General features: G+C 40.9%; 2 protein-coding genes across 4 annotated transcripts in view; one reads left to right on the top strand and one right to left on the bottom strand.

Moving 5' to 3' along the window:
* Window positions 1–5,760: 5,760 nt before the first annotated feature.
* On the bottom strand, window positions 5,761–14,684 carry phospho2 (phosphatase, orphan 2). 2 transcript variants are annotated; one of them, XM_048599121.1, is made up of 2 exons: window positions 14,489–14,684; window positions 5,761–7,712 (listed from the first exon to the last, which is right to left on the bottom strand). In XM_048599121.1, the coding sequence occupies exon 2, from the start codon at window positions 7,693–7,695 to the stop codon at window positions 6,970–6,972; it is 726 nt and encodes a 241-aa protein (XP_048455078.1). In that variant the 5' UTR covers window positions 7,696–7,712; window positions 14,489–14,684; the 3' UTR covers window positions 5,761–6,969. The 2 variants fall into 2 exon arrangements, with proteins under 2 accessions (XP_048455078.1, XP_020372540.1); XM_020516951.2 differs by having other exon boundaries at window positions 14,557–14,684.
* Window positions 14,685–14,894: 210 nt separating this feature from the next.
* The window catches only part of cfap210 (cilia and flagella associated protein 210), a 44,283-nt gene continuing 40,221 nt past the window's right edge, over window positions 14,895–18,956 (top strand). The window contains exon 1 of one of the 2 annotated variants that reach the window (XM_020516950.2): window positions 14,895–15,045. In XM_020516950.2, the coding sequence (XP_020372539.1) occupies window positions 14,979–15,045 (67 nt within the window). In that variant the 5' untranslated portion in view covers window positions 14,895–14,978. The remainder of the gene's footprint in view (window positions 15,046–18,956) is intronic. The other variant, XM_048599370.1, reaches the window with a different exon arrangement.

Below are 18,956 nucleotides of genomic sequence, written 5' to 3'. Positions count from 1 at the left end.
TGCTGCTTGGCCTGCTGTGTTCATCCAGCCCTGCACCTTGTTGTCTCGGATTCTCCAGCATCTGCAGTTCCTACTATCTCTGATTCAGTCTTGGTAAATGGTTACTTTTCAGACTTTAGGATGTCTACATTTTCCACGATGACTTGGACATTGAAATACAGAGTACAATTTTAAAATTTGCATTACTGCAGTGACTACACTTCAAAATGTTCTTCATTGGCTGTGAAGTGCCTTTGAATGTCCAGAGGCTGTAAAAGGCACTGTATACAGTGTTTTTCTTTCCAAGTATGATAATGCAGTGAACGATTTTTGTGCAAGTGGCCTGCCCTGTGACTTGCAATATTTAAAGGTGTTTCCTTTATCTTCTGAAAAATCTTGGAAATAAGACGGCCGTGTTAGTGGTCTGAAATAAAATTTCATCCACATCCACTAAACAATGGTGCATACAATGGATGTAAATTTAGAGTATAAAATTTTAATCCACTTCTTAAGCAAAGGCTATTTACTTGAATGCTGAATCAAAATTCCCACTCATGAAGTGAAGCATCACAGAAAGCTTTGTTCCCTGTACACTTATAACCATTCACCAGAGTTAGCAGGTGAAACTCTTACTTGGACATATGTGACCATAAGTGGTTCAAAGTGATCTATTTCAGTTAATGGCATTAGGATCAGCAATCCAGCCAGGAGAAGAGTGCTATCTGTGCCAAGGTCACTACAATGTCCTTAAATTTTTGAAGTCAGATCCTTTTCAGCAAAATCAAGTAATCTTTGCAATATTGACAATTACTTATATCAAGAAGATCACAGATCCTGATCCACAAGAAATGCACAATGGAATCAGACAGGGGAGAAAAGAGCTGTTCAATATGCGGATGTACCTACTAGAGAAGAAGGAATACTCGACCTCCTGTTGGGATATAAGGTTATGGCAAGTGACTGAAGTGTCGGGGGGGAGCACTTTAGTGCTAGTGATCATAATTGTAATAGTTTTAAAATAGTTATGGAAGTTACAAGTCTATATTGAAGTAAGGCCAATTTTGATGGCACTAGACAGGAACTTTCAAAAATTCATTGGGGAGGCTGTTCACAGGTAAAGGGACAGTTGGGAAGTGGGAGGTCTTTAAGAATGAAATAACGAAATTTCAGAGACAGTACGTTGCTGCTAGTGTGAAGGGCAGGGCTGGTAGGTATAGGGAATGCTGGATGACCAGAGAAATTGAGGCTTTGGTCAAGAAAAAGGAGGAGGTATTTATCAGGTATAGACAGCTGGGATTGAATGAATCCCAAAAAGAATATAAGGCCAGTAGGAGTATACTTAAGAGGGAAATCAGAAGGGCAAAAAGGGGACATCAGATAGCTCTGGCAAATAGAGTTAAGGAGAATCCAAAGAGATGCTATAAATACATTAAACGCAAAAGGGTAACCATGGAGAAAATAGAGCTCCTTAAAGATCAACAAGGCCATCCACGTGTGGAACCAAAGGAGATGGGCGAAATGAGTGTTTTGTGACAGTATTTACTGTAGAGAAGGACATGGAAGCTAGAGAACTTGGGGAAGTAAATAGTGATGTCTTGTAAAGTGTCCATACCACAGAAGAGGAGGTGCTGGAGGTCTTAAAACGCATAAAGATAGATTAACTCCAGTGACTTGATCGAGTGTTTCCCAGAACTTTATGGGAAGCTAGGAAGGTGATTGCTGGGCCCCTTGCTGAGATATTTGTCTCATCGATAGCCACAGGTAAGGTGCTGGAAAACTGGAGGTTGACAAATGTGCTTCCATTATTTAAGAAGATGGTAAGGAAAAGCCAAGCAACTATAGACTGGGGAGCCTTACATCAGTGGTGGTTAAGTTGTTGGAAGGGATTCTGAGGGACAGGATTTACGTGCATTTAGATTGGCCAGGACTGATTAGGGACAGTCAGCAAGGCTTTGTGCAGGGGAAATTGTGTCTCACTAACTTGATTGAGTTTTTTGAAGAGATGATAAAGAAGATTGATGAAGGCAGAGCAGCAGACGTTGTCTATGTGGACTTCAGTGAAGCATTTGACAAGGTTCCGCATGGTAGACTGGGTTGGCAAGGTTAGATCACATGGAATTCAGGCGGAGCTGGCCAATTGAATATAAAATTGGCTTGAAGGTAGAAGACAGAGGGTGAGAGTGGAGGGCTGTTTTTCGGACTGGAGGGCTGTTCCCAGTGGTGAGCCACAAGAATCAGTGTTGAGTCCACTGCTTTTCGTCATTTATATAAATGATTTGGATGTGAATATAGGAGGTATAGTTAGTAAGTTTACAGATTATACCAAAACAGTTGTGTAATGGACAGTAAAGAGGATTATCTCAGAGTACATTGGGACCTTGATCAGATAGGCCAATGGGCCACGGAGTGGCAGATGGAGTGTTAGATAAATGTAAGGTGTTGCATTTTGGTAATGCAAACTAGGGCAGGACTTATACAGTAAATGGTAGGGCCTTGGGGTGCATGCTGGACAAACAGACCTAGGAGTGCAGGTGCAGAATTCCTTGAAAGTGGAGTCAGAGGTATACAGGGTGGTGAACAAGGCGTTTGGCACGCTTGCCTTCATTGGTCAGTGCATTGAGTACAGGAGTTGGGATGTCATGTTGCGGTTGTACAGGACATTGGTGAGGCCACTTTTAGAATTCGGCGTGCAATTCTGATCACCTTTCTAAAGGAAGAATGTTGTTAAACATGAAACAGTGCAGAAAAGATTTACAAGGATTTTGCTGGGACTGGAGGGTTTGAGCTACAGGGAGAGGCTGAATAGGCTGGGACATTTTTCCCTGGAGAATCAGAGATTGAGGGATGACCTTACAGAGGTTTATAAAATCATGAGGGGCATTGGATAAGTTGAATAGCCAAGGTCTTTTCCTCAGGTTAGGGGAGTCTAAAACTAGAGGGCATAGATTTAAGGTGAGAGGGAAAAGATTTAAAAAGGATCTGAGGGGCAGTTTTTTCATGCAAAGGGTGGTGCATGTCAGGAACGAGCTGCCAAGGGAAGTGGTGGAGGCAGGTATAATTACAATATTTAAAAGGCACCTGGATTGGAACATGAACAGGAAGGATTTAGAGGGATACAGGCCCTGCTGTTGTACTCTGAGATAGCCTTCTTCGCAGCCCACTATACCACCAATTTTGGTGTCATCTGCAAATCTGCTTTTTCTCTATAGGTACTACCTGATCTGCAATTTTTCATGCAATTTCTGATTTTGTTGCAATTCTGTCCTTGTTTTTAATATGTATGCAAAGGATCTCTGTACTGTACTACTTTACTCAGTATTTGGCTCTGGAATGAAAATTAATCCTTTAGCTTCTGTTGAAAGAAGGCTACTCAGTTCACCTCTAGCTTTTATCAGGACTTGGGTAAAAAATCTTTGGTTCTCGTGTGTTTCATTCCAAGCTTTTCTGGGCTTGCAACTTCTTGGAAGAAGAAAAGCAATAAGGGGTGTGATTGTTGCTGCAGTAGTTTCTTGGGTAAGTTGGGAGATGTAACATTTCCTTTTCTCAAGCATTATGGAGTTGGGTTGTAATTCTAGCATGATCCAGAATCTTGCTTTCTGGAAGTGGGGGATTCAATCTGAAATATTAGAAGTACAGTGGTTGCTTGTGAGGGCAAGATGGATGGCAAATGATGTATGGTCAAGGATTATTGCTCGAATTTTATGCAGAAACGGCTGAAGATCAGCTGTAGGGTCAGTCATAGAGTCATACAGCACAGAAATAGACTTGTCCAGCTTGTTCATGCCAACCAAGTTTCCCAAACTAAACTCATCCTATTTGCTTGCATTTGGCTCATATCTCTTTAAACCTTTCTTATTCACGTACCTGTCCAAATGTCTTTTAAATGTTGTAACTGTATCTGCATCTACCACATCCTCTGGCAGTTCATTCCACATACAAACCACCCTCTGTGTGAAAATGTTGCTCTGAGAGTAAGTATCCTATTGCAGAGTGATCCAGCAGCTGGTTTAGAGATATTAGACTATAAATTGGCTCAGGACAGGACTTCCGTTGCCATCTGGGAGGAAATCTGCTTTTGAGGACTGGCAGCTAGTCTCAATAGCGCAACTGGATTGCGGCCAGTCCACAAAGAAGAGATGCCATGGACTTGGACTTAAAAGTTAAGTCCAGGGTTTCAACCAGGCCAGGTTGGAAGTTCCGATGAGGATAGGTGATGAGCTAGTTTTATCAGGAAAGGAGATAAAATCCCAACAGCAACAGTTGAAGGCACCAAGTATGGCCAACTGGGCTGCCTAATGTCTCCTCTACCAGAGGTAAATCCCAGCAGGGAAGAGTAAGAAACAGAGTGCTAAAACCATGGTGCCCAATTTTATGCCCCCAGCTGCCACCTGGCCTCTTGGTTTGAAATTATACGCCTGCCCTGTGTGTCTTTCGTGGCATCCCTTCAACTGGACTAGTTGTGTGATTATTTCAAGGAAACACATTAATGGTTGTGGGCCTTGGATTTAATGAGTAGAATTCTTGCGTCTAAAAATTAATAGTTGCAGATTCAAGCCAAACTCATGACCCAAGCACATCATCTAGAATTTTACAGCATTACTTCATGACTGCTGCACTACTGGACATGCCCTTTGTAGAATAAGACATTAAACTAAAACCCTGTCTGCTTCCTCCATGAATAGAAAAAACTTTACATTTTGAAGAAGGCTTCCCCTCATGTCCCGGCATTCTTTTATGTGACAAAATTGAGTATCTGCCATTCATTTCATTGCTGTGTTTGGAATCTTGCCATGCACAAACCAGCTGTCACATTTCAGCAAGATTTTTTCTATGTAGATTTAAATTGGAGATGAGCCCTTTCCTTATGGCTACTTGACTTGCTATTTATGCTTTCTGAACAGTCTTTGCTGTTTTCTTTAGGTAACCCCTGATCTAGTATAGATTGCAGTAGTTTCAGCTACTCCCACAAATCACTGTTTTCAATGAAGGTCATAAATGAGAACTATAAGTACATTTGATCTCTAGGTTAGTCTCCAAAAATCAGTTGAGTGTTTTTTTTTCTGTTGGCCTGAACCGACAGGAAATACGTAAGTAATTTACTAAGCATGCAGCTAATTCTCAGATCTAGGCTAAGATAGCTTAACGTGGAAGAGGACAGAGTTTTCCATCATTGAGGGAGGTGATGTGGTGTTACTGTTACTGGATCAGTAATCTGGAGACTAAGGCTAATGGTCTGGGGGGACAGGTCTGAATGCCACCACGGCAGATGGTGAACTTTAAATTCAATTAACAGATCTGAAATTTAAAAAAGCTAGTCTAACAATAACAAGGAAACCATTTTTAATTGTCACTAAAACCTATCTGGATCACTATTTCTTTTAGGGAAGGAAAATCTGCAAACCTCACCTGGTCTGGCCTATATTGTGACTCCTGACCCACAGTAATATGGTTGACCCTTAACTGGACTCAGTTCAAGGACAATTACTTGAGCAACAAGTACTGGCCTTGACAGCCACACCCACATCCCAAGAAAGAGTAAAAAGATGCAGTCTATTTCCAAGAATGTTTTCAAGCCACTTAGCTAAAAGAAAATGTGCTTTCACATAAAAAGAAAGAACCAAATGTTGTTTGCGTTTTAAACAATGTATGCAGTAGGATTAGTATCTAACATGCAACTGCAAAATAATCAAAATCTGTTATTTCAGAAGGAAAAACTAAAAACAAAAATCCATTGGTATAATTTAAATAATTTATTAACAGTGTCTCACTGTATGGACCATTTTCTAAAAACCAGTGCATCATTTTTAGACAGCAAACATATTGAAACATTTCATTAACTGTGCTACCCAGTTTTTGAAATAAACTATTAATAGATATAAATTTGATATTTAAAAGACAAAGGTATTGAACAAGCACACAATCAATGAACATTTTATTTCTGTATAAGCTGAACACAGCTGTGGTACCCTTTTGAATTCAATGCCCATCATAATTTAGGAGTGGAAAACATTTTCCTTAAAAACATCACCAATATACAAATTCAGGTGAGGACCAAGTGATTTTTCCCTTAAGCGCACTACAAATAAGTCCCTAGCCTTTTGCAAAAACACACCATAAGACAAACCAAACAAAAACTGAATAAGCTTCCCTACAACTTGTTTCACCAATCAGAAATACTGCTTTTATTTTACTGCAAATTCTCAGCCATTATGCAATGGCACTGTGTGCTTACCTGATGATTAACAGTATATCTTGGTATTAAGTACACATATGAACTTTCTTAGATTGAAAAAGAATCCAGTAGACAAACAGCCTATTGAAATATAACTTTTTGTTTCATGATAGTTGCAAATTTGCTTTGTTCCACCATGTTGATGTAGTTGAAATTTAACAGAATTATGAAATATGTATATTTAATTGAACCCTGAGTAATGCACTACTCTCCACCTGCAAGATTAATCCTAATGTAACAAGTAACTTTATAAAGTACAATCTCATTACACACGGTGTACTCAATTTAAACACTATTCCAGGATAACAACGGGAAATGTCATACAGTAAAATTTAAGGAGCAACTTGGCAACTTCTTTGTTAGTGAATTAAGAGTACAAAAGTCAGATCTTAGGGTAAGGGTACAAGGGTATAATGGGTGGAAAAACAGTCAACCCACAGTGTCATTATTGATAGCTTGCTGAGGTTAGAATGCCTAAGAAAAATGTTGTCATCCTAGAAATCTGCTGATAAATTTTTATGAATAACAACTGCTTGATAGTATAGAATTTAAAGATTGCTGAAAGAAGATAATGAATCAAAGCTTTTTGTCTTGCCCTCATCAGGATTTGGTGCTCTGAAGAGTGAAAGATTAAAAGATTTGACATCTTGTCTCTTTTTAGTAATGTTTATGATTGATGTGCTTTTGAATTATAATCAAATGAAATTAAATTATGGGCTTTTTGTTTGCTCAGGTTTATAAATAAAGCAAGGATTTCCTTAAGTTTTCAAACATTTTCTCAAATAAGACAGGATTTCTTCACCTGACAACCATATCACAATTGATGGCAGCACTGAACCAGAGTCTCCATCAACCAATTCATGAATCAGTTTTTCTAACTTGTATCCTTTTCTTACCATAGCAACATCACACTCTTTCAAACCTTTAATCGGGCACAAGTCATTCGCTCCATCACCAGTATAAATGATTCTTTGATACTGTACTCCTGCTTTAAGTTGATCAGCAATAAAATCATCCAGTGCTTTTTTTTTGCAAAGATTATCAGGGCAATTTGGACAGTTGTGAGAATGAAAACTCTTAATTATAAGATGATTTTGTTCAAAATTTGCTGGATTTGTAAGAATGCTGTTAAATACCGAGTTGCTATTTGTTACTTCTAAAATCCAATTGATGAAACATGTATTAGAATCAGAAATTATTATGCAGTCAACTTGATCTTTCTTTTGGCAAATGAACTTCAGGAGATCAACCATCCCTGCAGTATATGGCATGGATTGCATAATGTTTTTCATTTCAGATTCCTTGATTCCTTGGTCTCCAAAATAGGCAAAGATCTTTTGCATGTATTCATTCCACTGTGTTCCATCATATGTTTCACGAAGCCAATCTGGAAGCTTCTTTTCAGGTATACATTTCACAACCCAAGTGTCACTGTTTCCATCTACAATTGTGTGATCAAAATCAAAAACAAGTAAAGTCTTCATTCTCTGGATACTTTATTCTGTTTAAAACAAAAATAAGGAGAGAATGAATGGTTTGGGCTTGGCTGAAAATCTCACGTTGACTATATTGCAAAATTATGGTCAAGTTCCCTACTCACCCTGACACTTATTACACTGAAAAGTTCCACAACACAGATGAATAACTTGACACAACCCTTCTATTTTCCCTCTGTAAACTAGTTCATAAGGGAATTATGAAGTTGAAGGCAAACTCCATCCTACTTTGAGTACTCCCTAGACAAATTAATAAATGATGGTATATGATAGAAACATGAACTGTTACGCTTTACATTATGAAACCTCAATTATATCATTGTATGGAATTATAAGTAAGCTGGAAAACAGGTTATTTTAAAATGGAATTATATTAATTTGTTAATTTCTTGCGTTGTTCTCTCGGCTGAAAAGGCTGCCAATAATTCAAAAGTACAGACACCTGGAATACAGCCAGCTTCAAGGGAAATAGTTCATGTTTGTCCATATTACTTGTTGTCAGGCCTCTATCAAGACAAGTTGATTTGTTTAAGAGGGTTGAAATTGGAACAAGCTGGAGCATGTTTGTATGTTACAATCATGATGATTTTTATCAGGACTAATAAATCAAAACTTGAAAAGAAAATTTTTTTAGAAAAAGGCCTGGGTTTTTGCTGAGTCAGAATCACTCAGGAATCCTTTTAAAAAATGGTGGATACTTACTGGTTCTGAAATTCCCCATACCATCCCTAGGCTTTCCAGTTTTCATCTGTGCTTAAGAGTGTTGGCTGGTTGGCATCACAAAGCTGCATCACGTACTCACGAGCTGGCTGGCTCTGTTGCAAGAAAGGGGTATTCTACTCTTGTCCCACTTCATGGAGTTGGGCCAGCTCTTTAAAAAAGTGCTGGGTCATGTTAGAGGGGTTATGAAACATAGCTTAGATGAAGGAACCTTTTGAAAAGCAAGTCCTAAGGTCTTCGTCAAGCCCCTATTCCAGGCTCAGCCTCATCCCCCATTTAACCCTTATGCACTCCCATTCCAAATTACTGCATTTCCAAGGCCACTCATCACCACCAAGATCAGTCCTGATTCAATGGAGAGTGCAGGAAGGCATACCAGGTGCAGCGCCAGGCATAGCTAAAAATGAGACGACAACATGGTGAAGCTCCCAAACAGGACTACTTGCATGCCAAACAGCATAAGCAGCAAGTGATAGACAGAACTAAGCGATTAACTAACAGACCAAATCTAAGCTCTGCAGTCCTGCATTTGCAGTCACAAATGGTGATGGACAATTAAACAACTCACTAGTGGAGGAGGGTCCACAAATAACCCTATCCTCAATGATGGAAGAGGCCAATACAACGGTGGAAAAGAAAAGGCTGAAGTACTCACAGCAATCGAGTGGATGATCCATCGCAGCCTCCTCCAATTGTCCCCAGCATTACAAATACCAGTCCTCAGCCAATTCGATTCAGTCCACATTATATCAAGAAAAGGTTGGACACTGGATACTGCAAAGGCTATGGGCCCTGACAACATTCTGGCAACAGTACTGAAGACCTGTGCTCCAGAACTTGCTGCTCCCCTAAACAAGCTCTTCCAGCAAAGTTACAACACTGACATCTGCCCAACAATGTGGAAAATTGTCCATGTATGTCCTCTACATAAAAAGCAGGATTAATAGAACTGAGTTGATTACTGCCCCATCAGTCTACTCTCGTCATCAGTAAAGTGATGGAAGGGGTGAACCCATGGAAAGCAACTGGCACAGATGAAGTCCCCAGTTGTGCACTCAGATCCTGCACGGACCAACTGGCAAGAGTGTTTGCAGACATCTTTAACCTCTCCTTGCTACGATGTGAGATTGCCACAAGTTTCAAGATGACCACTAATAACCCGCTGCCAAAGAAAATACAGGCAATGTGTCTTGATGACTACTGCCTGGTGGCTCTGACATCTATCATTAATAAGTGCTTTGAGAGGTTAGGAATGACAGACATCCGCTCCAGCCTCCCAGATTGCCTTGATCCATTATAATTTGCCTACTGTTAAAATAAGCGCATAGCAGACACCATCTCCCTTGCCCTACACTCATCCTGGAAAATCTGAATAACAAGGACACCTACGTCAAAGTCCTACTTGTTGATTTTAGCTCCGCTTTCAACACTACAGTTCCAACCAAATTTATCTCCAAACTCCGAAAACTAGGACTCTGCTCTGTCCTCTGCAACTGGATCCTCAACTTCCTGATTCGCAGATTGCAATAAGTAAGGATAGGTGACAACACCTTCTCTACAACAATTCTCAACACCGGTGCCCCACAAGGCTGCATACACCCCCTTACTATACTCATAACTGTGTGGTCAAATTCAGTTCTGACTCCATTTACAAATTTGCTGATGACACCATCATAATGGGTTGGATTTCAAACAACAACCAGAGTACAGGAAAGAGATAGACAGCTTTGTGGCATGATGTAAAGATCCCAATCTCTCCCTTAATGTCAGCAAAACGAAGGAGCTGATCATTGACTTGAGGAAGCAAAGTGAAGGACACGCTCCTGTCTGTGTCAATGGTACTGAGGTGGAGTTGGTCAAGAGCTTCAAGTTCCTAGGAGTAAATATCACCAATGATCTATCATGGTCATTCATGTTGACACTACAGTCAGGAAAGCACACCAATGCCTCTAATTCCTCAGAAGGCTAAGGAAATTCGGCATGTCCACAATGACTCTTACCATAGAAAGCATCATTTCTGAATGCATCACAGCTTGGTACAGCAAGTGCTCTGTCCAAGACCACAAAAAATTCTAGAGAGTTGTGAATGCAGCCCAGTCCATCATGCAAAGCAGCCTTCCTTGCACTGACTCCGTCTACACTTACTGCTGCCTTGGGAAAGCAACCAACACAATCAAAGACCACCTCCCACCCCAGTTATACTCTTCCACCCTCTTCCATCAGGTGGAAGATACAAAAGTTTGAAACATGTACCAACAGATTTGAAAACAGCTTCTTCCCTGCTGTTATCAGATTTACAAACAGACCTCTCATATATATTAGAGTTGATCTTTCTCTGCACCTTCTCTGTAGCTGTAACACTGTATTCTGCATTCTGTTCTATTACCCTGATGTATTTATGTGAGATATGAGTTGTCCATTTAGCACATAAACAATACTTTTCTCTGTACTTCAGTACATGTGACAATAATAAATCAAATCAAATACAATCAAATAATATCAACAGTGCTATCAAGCAGCACCTGCTCAGCAAATAACATGCTCAGTGATGCCCAGTTTGGGTTCCACCACGGCCACTCAGCTCCTGACCTCATTATTGCCTTGGTTCAAACATTGACAAAAGAGCTGAATTCCTGAGATGAGGCAAGAGTGACAGCCCTTGACATCAAGGCCATATTTGACCTAGTGTGGCATCAAAAAGCCCTAGTAAAACTGGAATCAATGAGTATCAGGAGGCAAACCCTCTCTTGGTCGGAGTCATACCTGACACATAGGAAGATGATTGTGGTTGTTGGAGGTCAGTCATCTCAGCTTCAGGATATCTCTGCAGGTGTTCCTCAGGGGAGTGTCCCAGGCCCAAGCATCTTCAACAGCTTCATCAACAACCTTGTTTCCATATCAAGGTTAGACATGAGGATGTTTGCTGATGATTGCACAATGTTCAACACTATTTCTGACTCCTCAGATACTGAAGCAGTCCGTGTTCCAATGCAACAAGATCTGAACAATATCCAGGCTTGGGCTGACAAGTGGCAAATAACATTCATGCTACACAAATGCCACTCTATGACATTTACCAGTAAGAACCAATCTAAGCAATGCCCCACAATATTCAATCATGTTACCATTACTGAATCCCCCACTATCAATATCCTTGGGGTTACCATTGACCTGAAACTCAACCGAACCACTACACAGTAGCTACAAAACAGGTCAAAGGCTAGGAATATTGCTGCGAAAAACTCACCTCCTGACTTTCCAAAGTGTATCCATCTACAAGGCACAAGTCAGAAGTGTGAAGGAATATCCCCTGCTTGCCTAGATGGGTGCAGCTCCAACAACACTCAAGAAGTTTGACACCATATTGGACAAAGCAGCCTACTTGTTTGGCACAACATCAACAAACATCCACTCCCTCCACCACTGACACTCAGTAGCAGCTGTGTGTACTATCTACAAGATGCACTGCAGAAATTCACCAAAGACAGCACCGTCGAAATCAATGACCACTTCCATGTAGAAGGACAAGGGAAGCAGATGCTTCTGAACACCACCACATGGAAGTTCTGCTCCAAGCCACTCACCATCCTGACTTGATTCCTTCACTGTCACTCAGTAAAAATCCTGGAACTCCCACCTGAATGGCATTGTGGGTCATTGTGGGACTGCAGAAATTCAGGAAGGCAGCTCACCACCACCTACTCAAGGGCAAGGAGGACAGGCAACAAATGCTGGCCAGGCAGCGATGCTCACATCCCACAAATGGATTAAAAAAAACCTCATTTTCATCTTTTTGAGTATGAAGCTTTGGTTTCTTTTACATTTACTGCTCTGTCTCTGATAACTAACATACCATTTTCTTTCATTGTTCAACTTACTGTACCAGTAATTTGGCTATTCACAAGGTCCACATTTTGATTCATATGTGTCTATGAATTCATGTGGCCATCTACAGCTCTTTTGCATCTTTGTCTGTCTGTGCATTCATTTGTTACCATCTCACCGTATCAGCAGTATCTCTCGACTAAATGAAAGTTAGCTCGATTGAGTAGTCTAATATCTTAACATGTCTACTCATGGTTTCATGAACTCTGGCAGTGTATTGAACCTGTAATATTGTGAACTTGTCCTAGCAATCAACTACTTTTGTACTTGAGGATATCAACAGGCTCACTCAATTCCTGCCTAAGGCCTTGCAGATGGTATTGGTTGATCTGATGATTTGATTTTGGCTGAAGATGTCAAAAATTTGAAAAAGATTGTCTGAACTTTTGAAGTTATTTTCATGCAGCTCCCAGATAGTCATCAAATTTTAACTCCTTCTCTCCTGCCCACAAAAGTAGCTTGTTGATCTTTACTTCTTCATTAATGCCTTTTAGAAAGCTACTCCATCTCGGTCTGCAGTTTTCTTTAAATTTCTCAAATGCCTCCATCATGGACAGATGATGTGCGTATTGCTGCCACATCACTCTTTCCATTTTTGCAAAATTCACTCAGTTTTTCTCTCTCTCCCCGTTACTAATTCAGATGGGAAACTAAGTTTGAAGAGAATGCAAAGAGTTTTGTAAAGAGATATAAAGTAGGTTAAATGACTAGGCAAGGGAAGGGTGTAATGTGGCAAAATGTGGGGTTCTTCACTTTGGCAGAAAGAATAGAAAAACAGAATATTATTTAAAGTCAGAGAGACTTCATGTGAATTACAGAATCCTTGCAGTGTGGAAGCAGGCCATTTGGCCCATTGAGTCCAAATCAAGTCTCCAAAGTCCATCCCACCCAGACCCACACACTACCCTATCCCTGTAACTCTACATTTCCCATCGCTAATCCACCTAGCCTGCACATCCCTAGACACTATGGACAATTTAGCATGGCCAATCTACCTAACCTGTGGGAGGAAACCGGAACACTTGGAGGAAACCCACGCTGACACGGAGAGAATGTGCAAACTCCACACAGACAGTTGCTCAAGGATGGAATCAAATCTGGGTCCCTGAGCCACTGTGCTGCACTCTGTGGTACAGAGGGACTTGCTGTCCTTGTACCTGAATCACTAAAAGTTAGCATGTAGATGAAGCAAGTAATTTAGAAGGCAGATGGAATCTTGGCCTTCATTGCAGGAGCGATGAGAGCGTAAAAAGTAAGGAAGTCTTGCTGTAAGCATGTTGAGCATTGGTGAGATCACACCTGGAGTATTTTGGTTACTTTTCTAAAGGGTCATACTTGTGTTATGCAGAGAACGTCTACTAGGCTGATTCCAGGGATGAAGGGATTGTTTTAGGAGGAAACAGTAAACAGATTGGGCTTATACACATCATATTTTAGAATAAAATCATCATCTTGAAACATTCAAGATTTTGTTGGCCTTTACAGGCTAAATGCTGATAGGATTGGCGAATCTAGAAATAGGGGCAAAGTTCAGAAGTAATCTCCCATTTAAAATGGAGAGGAGGAGGGGTTTATTCTCTCAAAGAGTCTTTCATCTTGGGAATTATTTATTCACGGAGCTGTGGAGGCTGGGTCACTGAATAATATCAGAGCTGATTTTGGAGCAATTTTATCGGACAAAAGGTGCCAAGGGTCACCTAGTAGGCAGGAAAGTGGAGTTAAGACCACAATCAGATCAACTTTATTGAATGGTGGAGATGGGTCAAATGGATGAAAGGCCTATTCTTGATCCTATTCCTTCTGATCTTATATTATGAATCTCTCTACATAGCTGACATACATTAATACTCAGCACATGACTGCCGTGTAGCAGTAAAATGTGACAACGCCAGAATATAGTAATTATTTCCCAGCCCTCTATAAACACTACAGCAATGTCAGATCCTGGCTATAATATTTACAAAACAATGTGATAGCAGTTCAAATAATACAACAATAACATTCTAAACGTTTCCGCAAATATCTGACTTTGGTTTTGGTCACACATCTCTTCAAGCTGCTGACTCTGGGTAGGCCCGAAAATAGACCTTAGAATCTCAGTTTTCCTTGTATAGACTCACTGAAGGAACTATGTGTAAAAATAAACCTGCAGCAGATAGTACAAGCTATTACTAACCCGACTGATCGCTACCGTCAGCAGCAAGCCATTTCGTTAGTTTTCTGAAATATTTTCAACTTCTGTACCTGGGAGGGATTGTCAATGTTGATAAGACACAACGGTCCAAGCGCGAGATACCTCTGCTAATGTCCAGAAGATGCTCATTGAACATGAATCCCTCTCTGGCGTCACAGTGCCCCAGGGTGAAGGAAATCCCGCGCTGCTCCGCTCCACTTCCACGCACCGTCCAGCGGCGGCGCTAACGAGTGGCCAGAAGCCCAGCCCGGAACATGCGCACATTCAGCCCAGTGTCCGCGGGCCTTTGGGCTGGTTACCATGGTAACAGGAATACATTCAGGTGGATGCCCTTCTTCATACTTCCGGCGCTGTTGCTGGGCAACTGTGGGAAAGGAACACGCGACAAGGCTGTTGTGAGCTGAATGAAATGGGTTATTAATGTCTGTGCTCGGAAATTAACTTCGATCCATGTTTTGATTTCATTAAGTAAATGGCGACGGCTGCCAACCTCACGCCTCTGAGCAGAAGGTCGCTGAGTACATCTAGTGCCAGTTCCAGTAAGTTTATTTTAATTGAAAGAATCAACCTGCCGCAAAGGAATAAAGGATTGGCTGACTGGCAGAAGGCAGAATGTAGGGACAAAGGGGTCTTTTTCAGGAATGGCAACCGGTGACTCGTGGAGAATAGTGGAGCAGGGCTCTGTGTTGGGACAACTATGCGCGTTATAATGATTAACGATCTGGACGAAGGAACTGAGAGGCATTGTTGCTAAGTTTGCAGATGACACAAAGATAGATGGAAGGACAGGTATTGTTGAAGAGGTTGCAGAAGGACTTGGACAGGCTAGGAGAGTGGGTAAAGAAGTGGCAGACGGAATAGAATATGGGAAAGTGTGAGGTAATGCATTTTCATAGCAAGAATAGAGGTACAGACTATTTTCTAAATGCGGAAAGGGTTTGTAAATCTGAAGCATAAATGGACTTGGGAGTCTGAGTTCAGGATCCTCTTAAGGTTAACATGCAGATTCAGTTGGCAGTTAGGAAGGCAATTAGTATACATTTCAAGAGAGCTGGAATATAAGAGCAGTGCTGCTGAGAGTTATGTTGAGACTGTATATGGTCAGACTGCATTTGGGATATTATGAACAATTTTGGTCCACATATACAAAGGATATGTTGGCATTGAAGGGGATCCAGAGGAGGTTTACAAGAATGATCCTGGGATGAAGGTGCTTGCTACATGAGGACCAGTTGAGGACTCGCTGGAAATTAGAAGGAGAAGATATTTCCACTAGCTGGAGAAACAAGGACCTGAGGGCATTACCTCAGAGTGAAGGCATGACCCTATAGAACTGAGATGAGGAGGAATTCCTTCAGCCAGACGATGGTGAATCTGTGGAACTGCAGAAAGCTGTGGAGGCCAATTCGTTAAGTGTACTTAAGAATGAAATAGATAGGTTCTTGATTAGTAATGGGATCAAAGGTTATGGGGACAAGGCAGCAGAATGGGATTGAGAAACATATCAGCCATGATCAATGGCAGAGCAGACTCAATGGGCCAACTGGCCTAACTGTCTTCTGAAATCTTATGTCTTAATTTTTGCATCAGCGCCAGATGGTATGCATTTGGCATGCATCCTGTAAAGTAGACTCTTGTGGCATGGCGGTAATACCTCTGAACCAAGTGGCCTCAGTTCAAGACCTACCTGCATTAGAGATGTGTAAGAGCATGTCTGAACAGATTGATTAACTATATCTAAAACCTGGAGTGAATTGTTCATTAAACACGCAGAACTGCAGGTTCTGGAAATTTGAAATGTTCTGTTCATGAATTGTGAATTGTCTAGTGGGTGATTTGTTGGATTTAAATAAAATAAAACCAGGAGAGATAATGTGTTCAGTGCCTGAAGCATTGGGTATAGATACTGAGCATGATATGATGCTGAGGCTTGCTCAGTTTGCTGTTTCTCCATCATTCCACCGAGTTCATCAAAGCCCTGAAAGTGATTTTTGTGAACTGAATCATGCTTTATTGTTGAAGGACAACAGACAGTGCTTATGCATGTGTACAGTCACCCTGGGACAATATGCTTTCAAATACTGTATAACTGGTATTATTAGTAGCATTTTTGAATGAATGTTCTTAATGTTGTAGACTTAACTGAAGCAGAAGTTATACTCTACTCAAATGAATAATTTTATGATCGTGAACATGGTTTGAGTGAAACATTTGAGAAATTACAAATGACCAGAATTCCTGTAGAAAATTGACAGAACAAAATAGAGTTAGCTATCATTTTGGAGCGTTGCAGCTGCATTTGCAAAAAAATGAGAGGGTTGCACTTGACTGAATATAGTAAAAATGACCATGTTTGGTGCACTAAAAATTGTTCCAAATCAGAACTGAGTAACCAGACCACAAAACTTTCTTGCATTAAATTTTAAATTAGTTGTTAGATCCAGGATAAAGACAAGCATGCATTGTATAAAACTAGTCTGTAAATTTCATTGGTGGGAGAGCTGATTAATTTTGCACTGCACCTGTACAGAGACCAGGGTATCTAACAGCCACCAGAAGCACTGATTTGCAAGAATTTTAAAGGCTGATGTGACGGTACGTGCCTTTAAGAGGGATTTGTTCTGTCCTGTTTCTCCTGAAGAGAGGTGTTGTCAACGTGATGTCTAGGCATCTGCTCCATGGGAAGCAGAGTAAATAGCTTTGGGTTTTTTAAAATTAGACAAAGGAAGCATGAGTGTGAGGAGTCAGGCCCACACAAGTCCAGGGTTTTAGTTAACACAGTGTGGAGCTGGAGGAACACAGCAGGCCAGGCAGCATCAGAGGAGCAGGAAAGCTGATGTTTCGGGTCGGGACCCTTCTTCCTTTTTCGAAGAAGGGTCCCAACCCGAAACGTCAGGAAGAAGGGTCCTGACCTGAAAGGTCAGCTTTCCTGCTCCTCTGACGCTGCCTGGCCTGCTGTGTTCCTCCAGCTCCACACTGTGTTATCTCTGACTCCAGCATCGGCAGTTCTTACTATCTCCAGGGTTTTAGTGTTTGCTTTCAGTTGTTGAAGTTTGGAGTTTTTGGAATTGAAGCGGATGCTGCCAGATGCTGCCAGACCTGCTGAGCTTTTTCAACACCTTCTGTTTTTGTTAAATGTTAACTATTGCCTTATTTCTTTATTTTTCTGCTTATTCTATGCAGGTTCATTAGACTTAACATTTAAACTTTATTTCTGTCTTTTACTAATGTTTTACCTAAGTTTTTGATTCTAGGTACCTTGTACCTAAGATGGTGCTGTGTGTGGCAACATCATACACTTGTCACTGTACTTCTGTACTTCTGTAAATTTCTCCTCATCTCCATCCTAAATGGCCTACCTTGTATCTTTAGACTGTTACCTCTGGCATGGACTCCCTGGTCATTCTTCTTGTGTTTACCCTGTCTTGTCCTGTTAGAATTTTATAGCTTTCTGTGAGGTGTCCTCCCATTGTTCTAAACTCCAGTTAATATAGCTAATCCAGTCTCTCTTCATACGTAAATCCTGCCTTCTCAGGGATTAGTCTGGTAATTCTTCATTGCATTCCCTCTATAGCCAGAACATCCTTCCTCAGATAAGGAAACCAAAACAGTACACAATACTCCAGGTGTGATCTCACAAAGGCCCTGTATAGTTGCAGCAAGACATCCCTGCTCCTTTATTCAAATCCTCTCGCTATGAAGGTCAATAGAACATTTGCCTTCTTCAACACCTGCTGCACCTACATGCTTACTTTCAGTGACTGGAGTACAAGAACACTTGGGTCTTGTTGCACCTCCCCTTTCCCAATCCATCGCTATTCACATAATAATCTGCCTTTCTGCTTTTGCCAATTCAGTCAACTTATCCAAATCACACTGAAGCATCTCTATATCATTCACACAGTTCAACCTCCCACCTAGCTTTGTGTTGTCTGCAAATGTAAAGATGTGAGATGTAATTACCACATTTAATCATTAATATATATTGTGAATAGTTGGGGTCCAAGCACTGATCCCTGCGGTACTTCACTAGTTACTGGCTAATACTCAGAAAATTGCCTGTTTATTCCTACTCTTTGTTTCCTGTCTACTAACCAGTTGCCTCTCCATGTCAGTACATTACCCTCAATCCCATGCAATTTAAGGCAGTGGTTTTTCCTTGTACCTGCTGCACTTATCCTGTCAGGTAGTTGAGGTTGTAGCAAGAGGTGCTTTTGAAGAAGTTTTTGTGAGTTGACGTGATCACAGTTTGCTAACGTGGAGGGAGTGAATTTTCGACATGGTGAATGGGATGCTGATCAAGCAGACTGGTTCATCCCAGATAAAGTTGAATTTTTTGAGTATTCATAGAGGTGCATTCTTCACTTGTGCCTGGTAGTGGCTGGAAATGATACCTTTCCAACGCTATTTTAGCTATTTTCATCTTTATCTAAATTACTGCTGCTACATT

Source organism: Rhincodon typus, chromosome 7 (genome assembly GCF_021869965.1).
Source record: "Rhincodon typus isolate 14 chromosome 7, sRhiTyp1.1, whole genome shotgun sequence".
NCBI classification, from domain to species: Eukaryota; Metazoa; Chordata; class Chondrichthyes; order Orectolobiformes; family Rhincodontidae; genus Rhincodon; species Rhincodon typus.
This window is presented reverse-complemented; position numbering and strand designations above follow the sequence as displayed.

Excerpts from the sequence above, each read along its gene's own strand:
- phospho2 (XM_048599121.1), bottom strand. The coding sequence starts at position 7,695 with ATGAAGACTTTACTTGTTTTTGATTTTGATCACACAATTGTAGATGGA.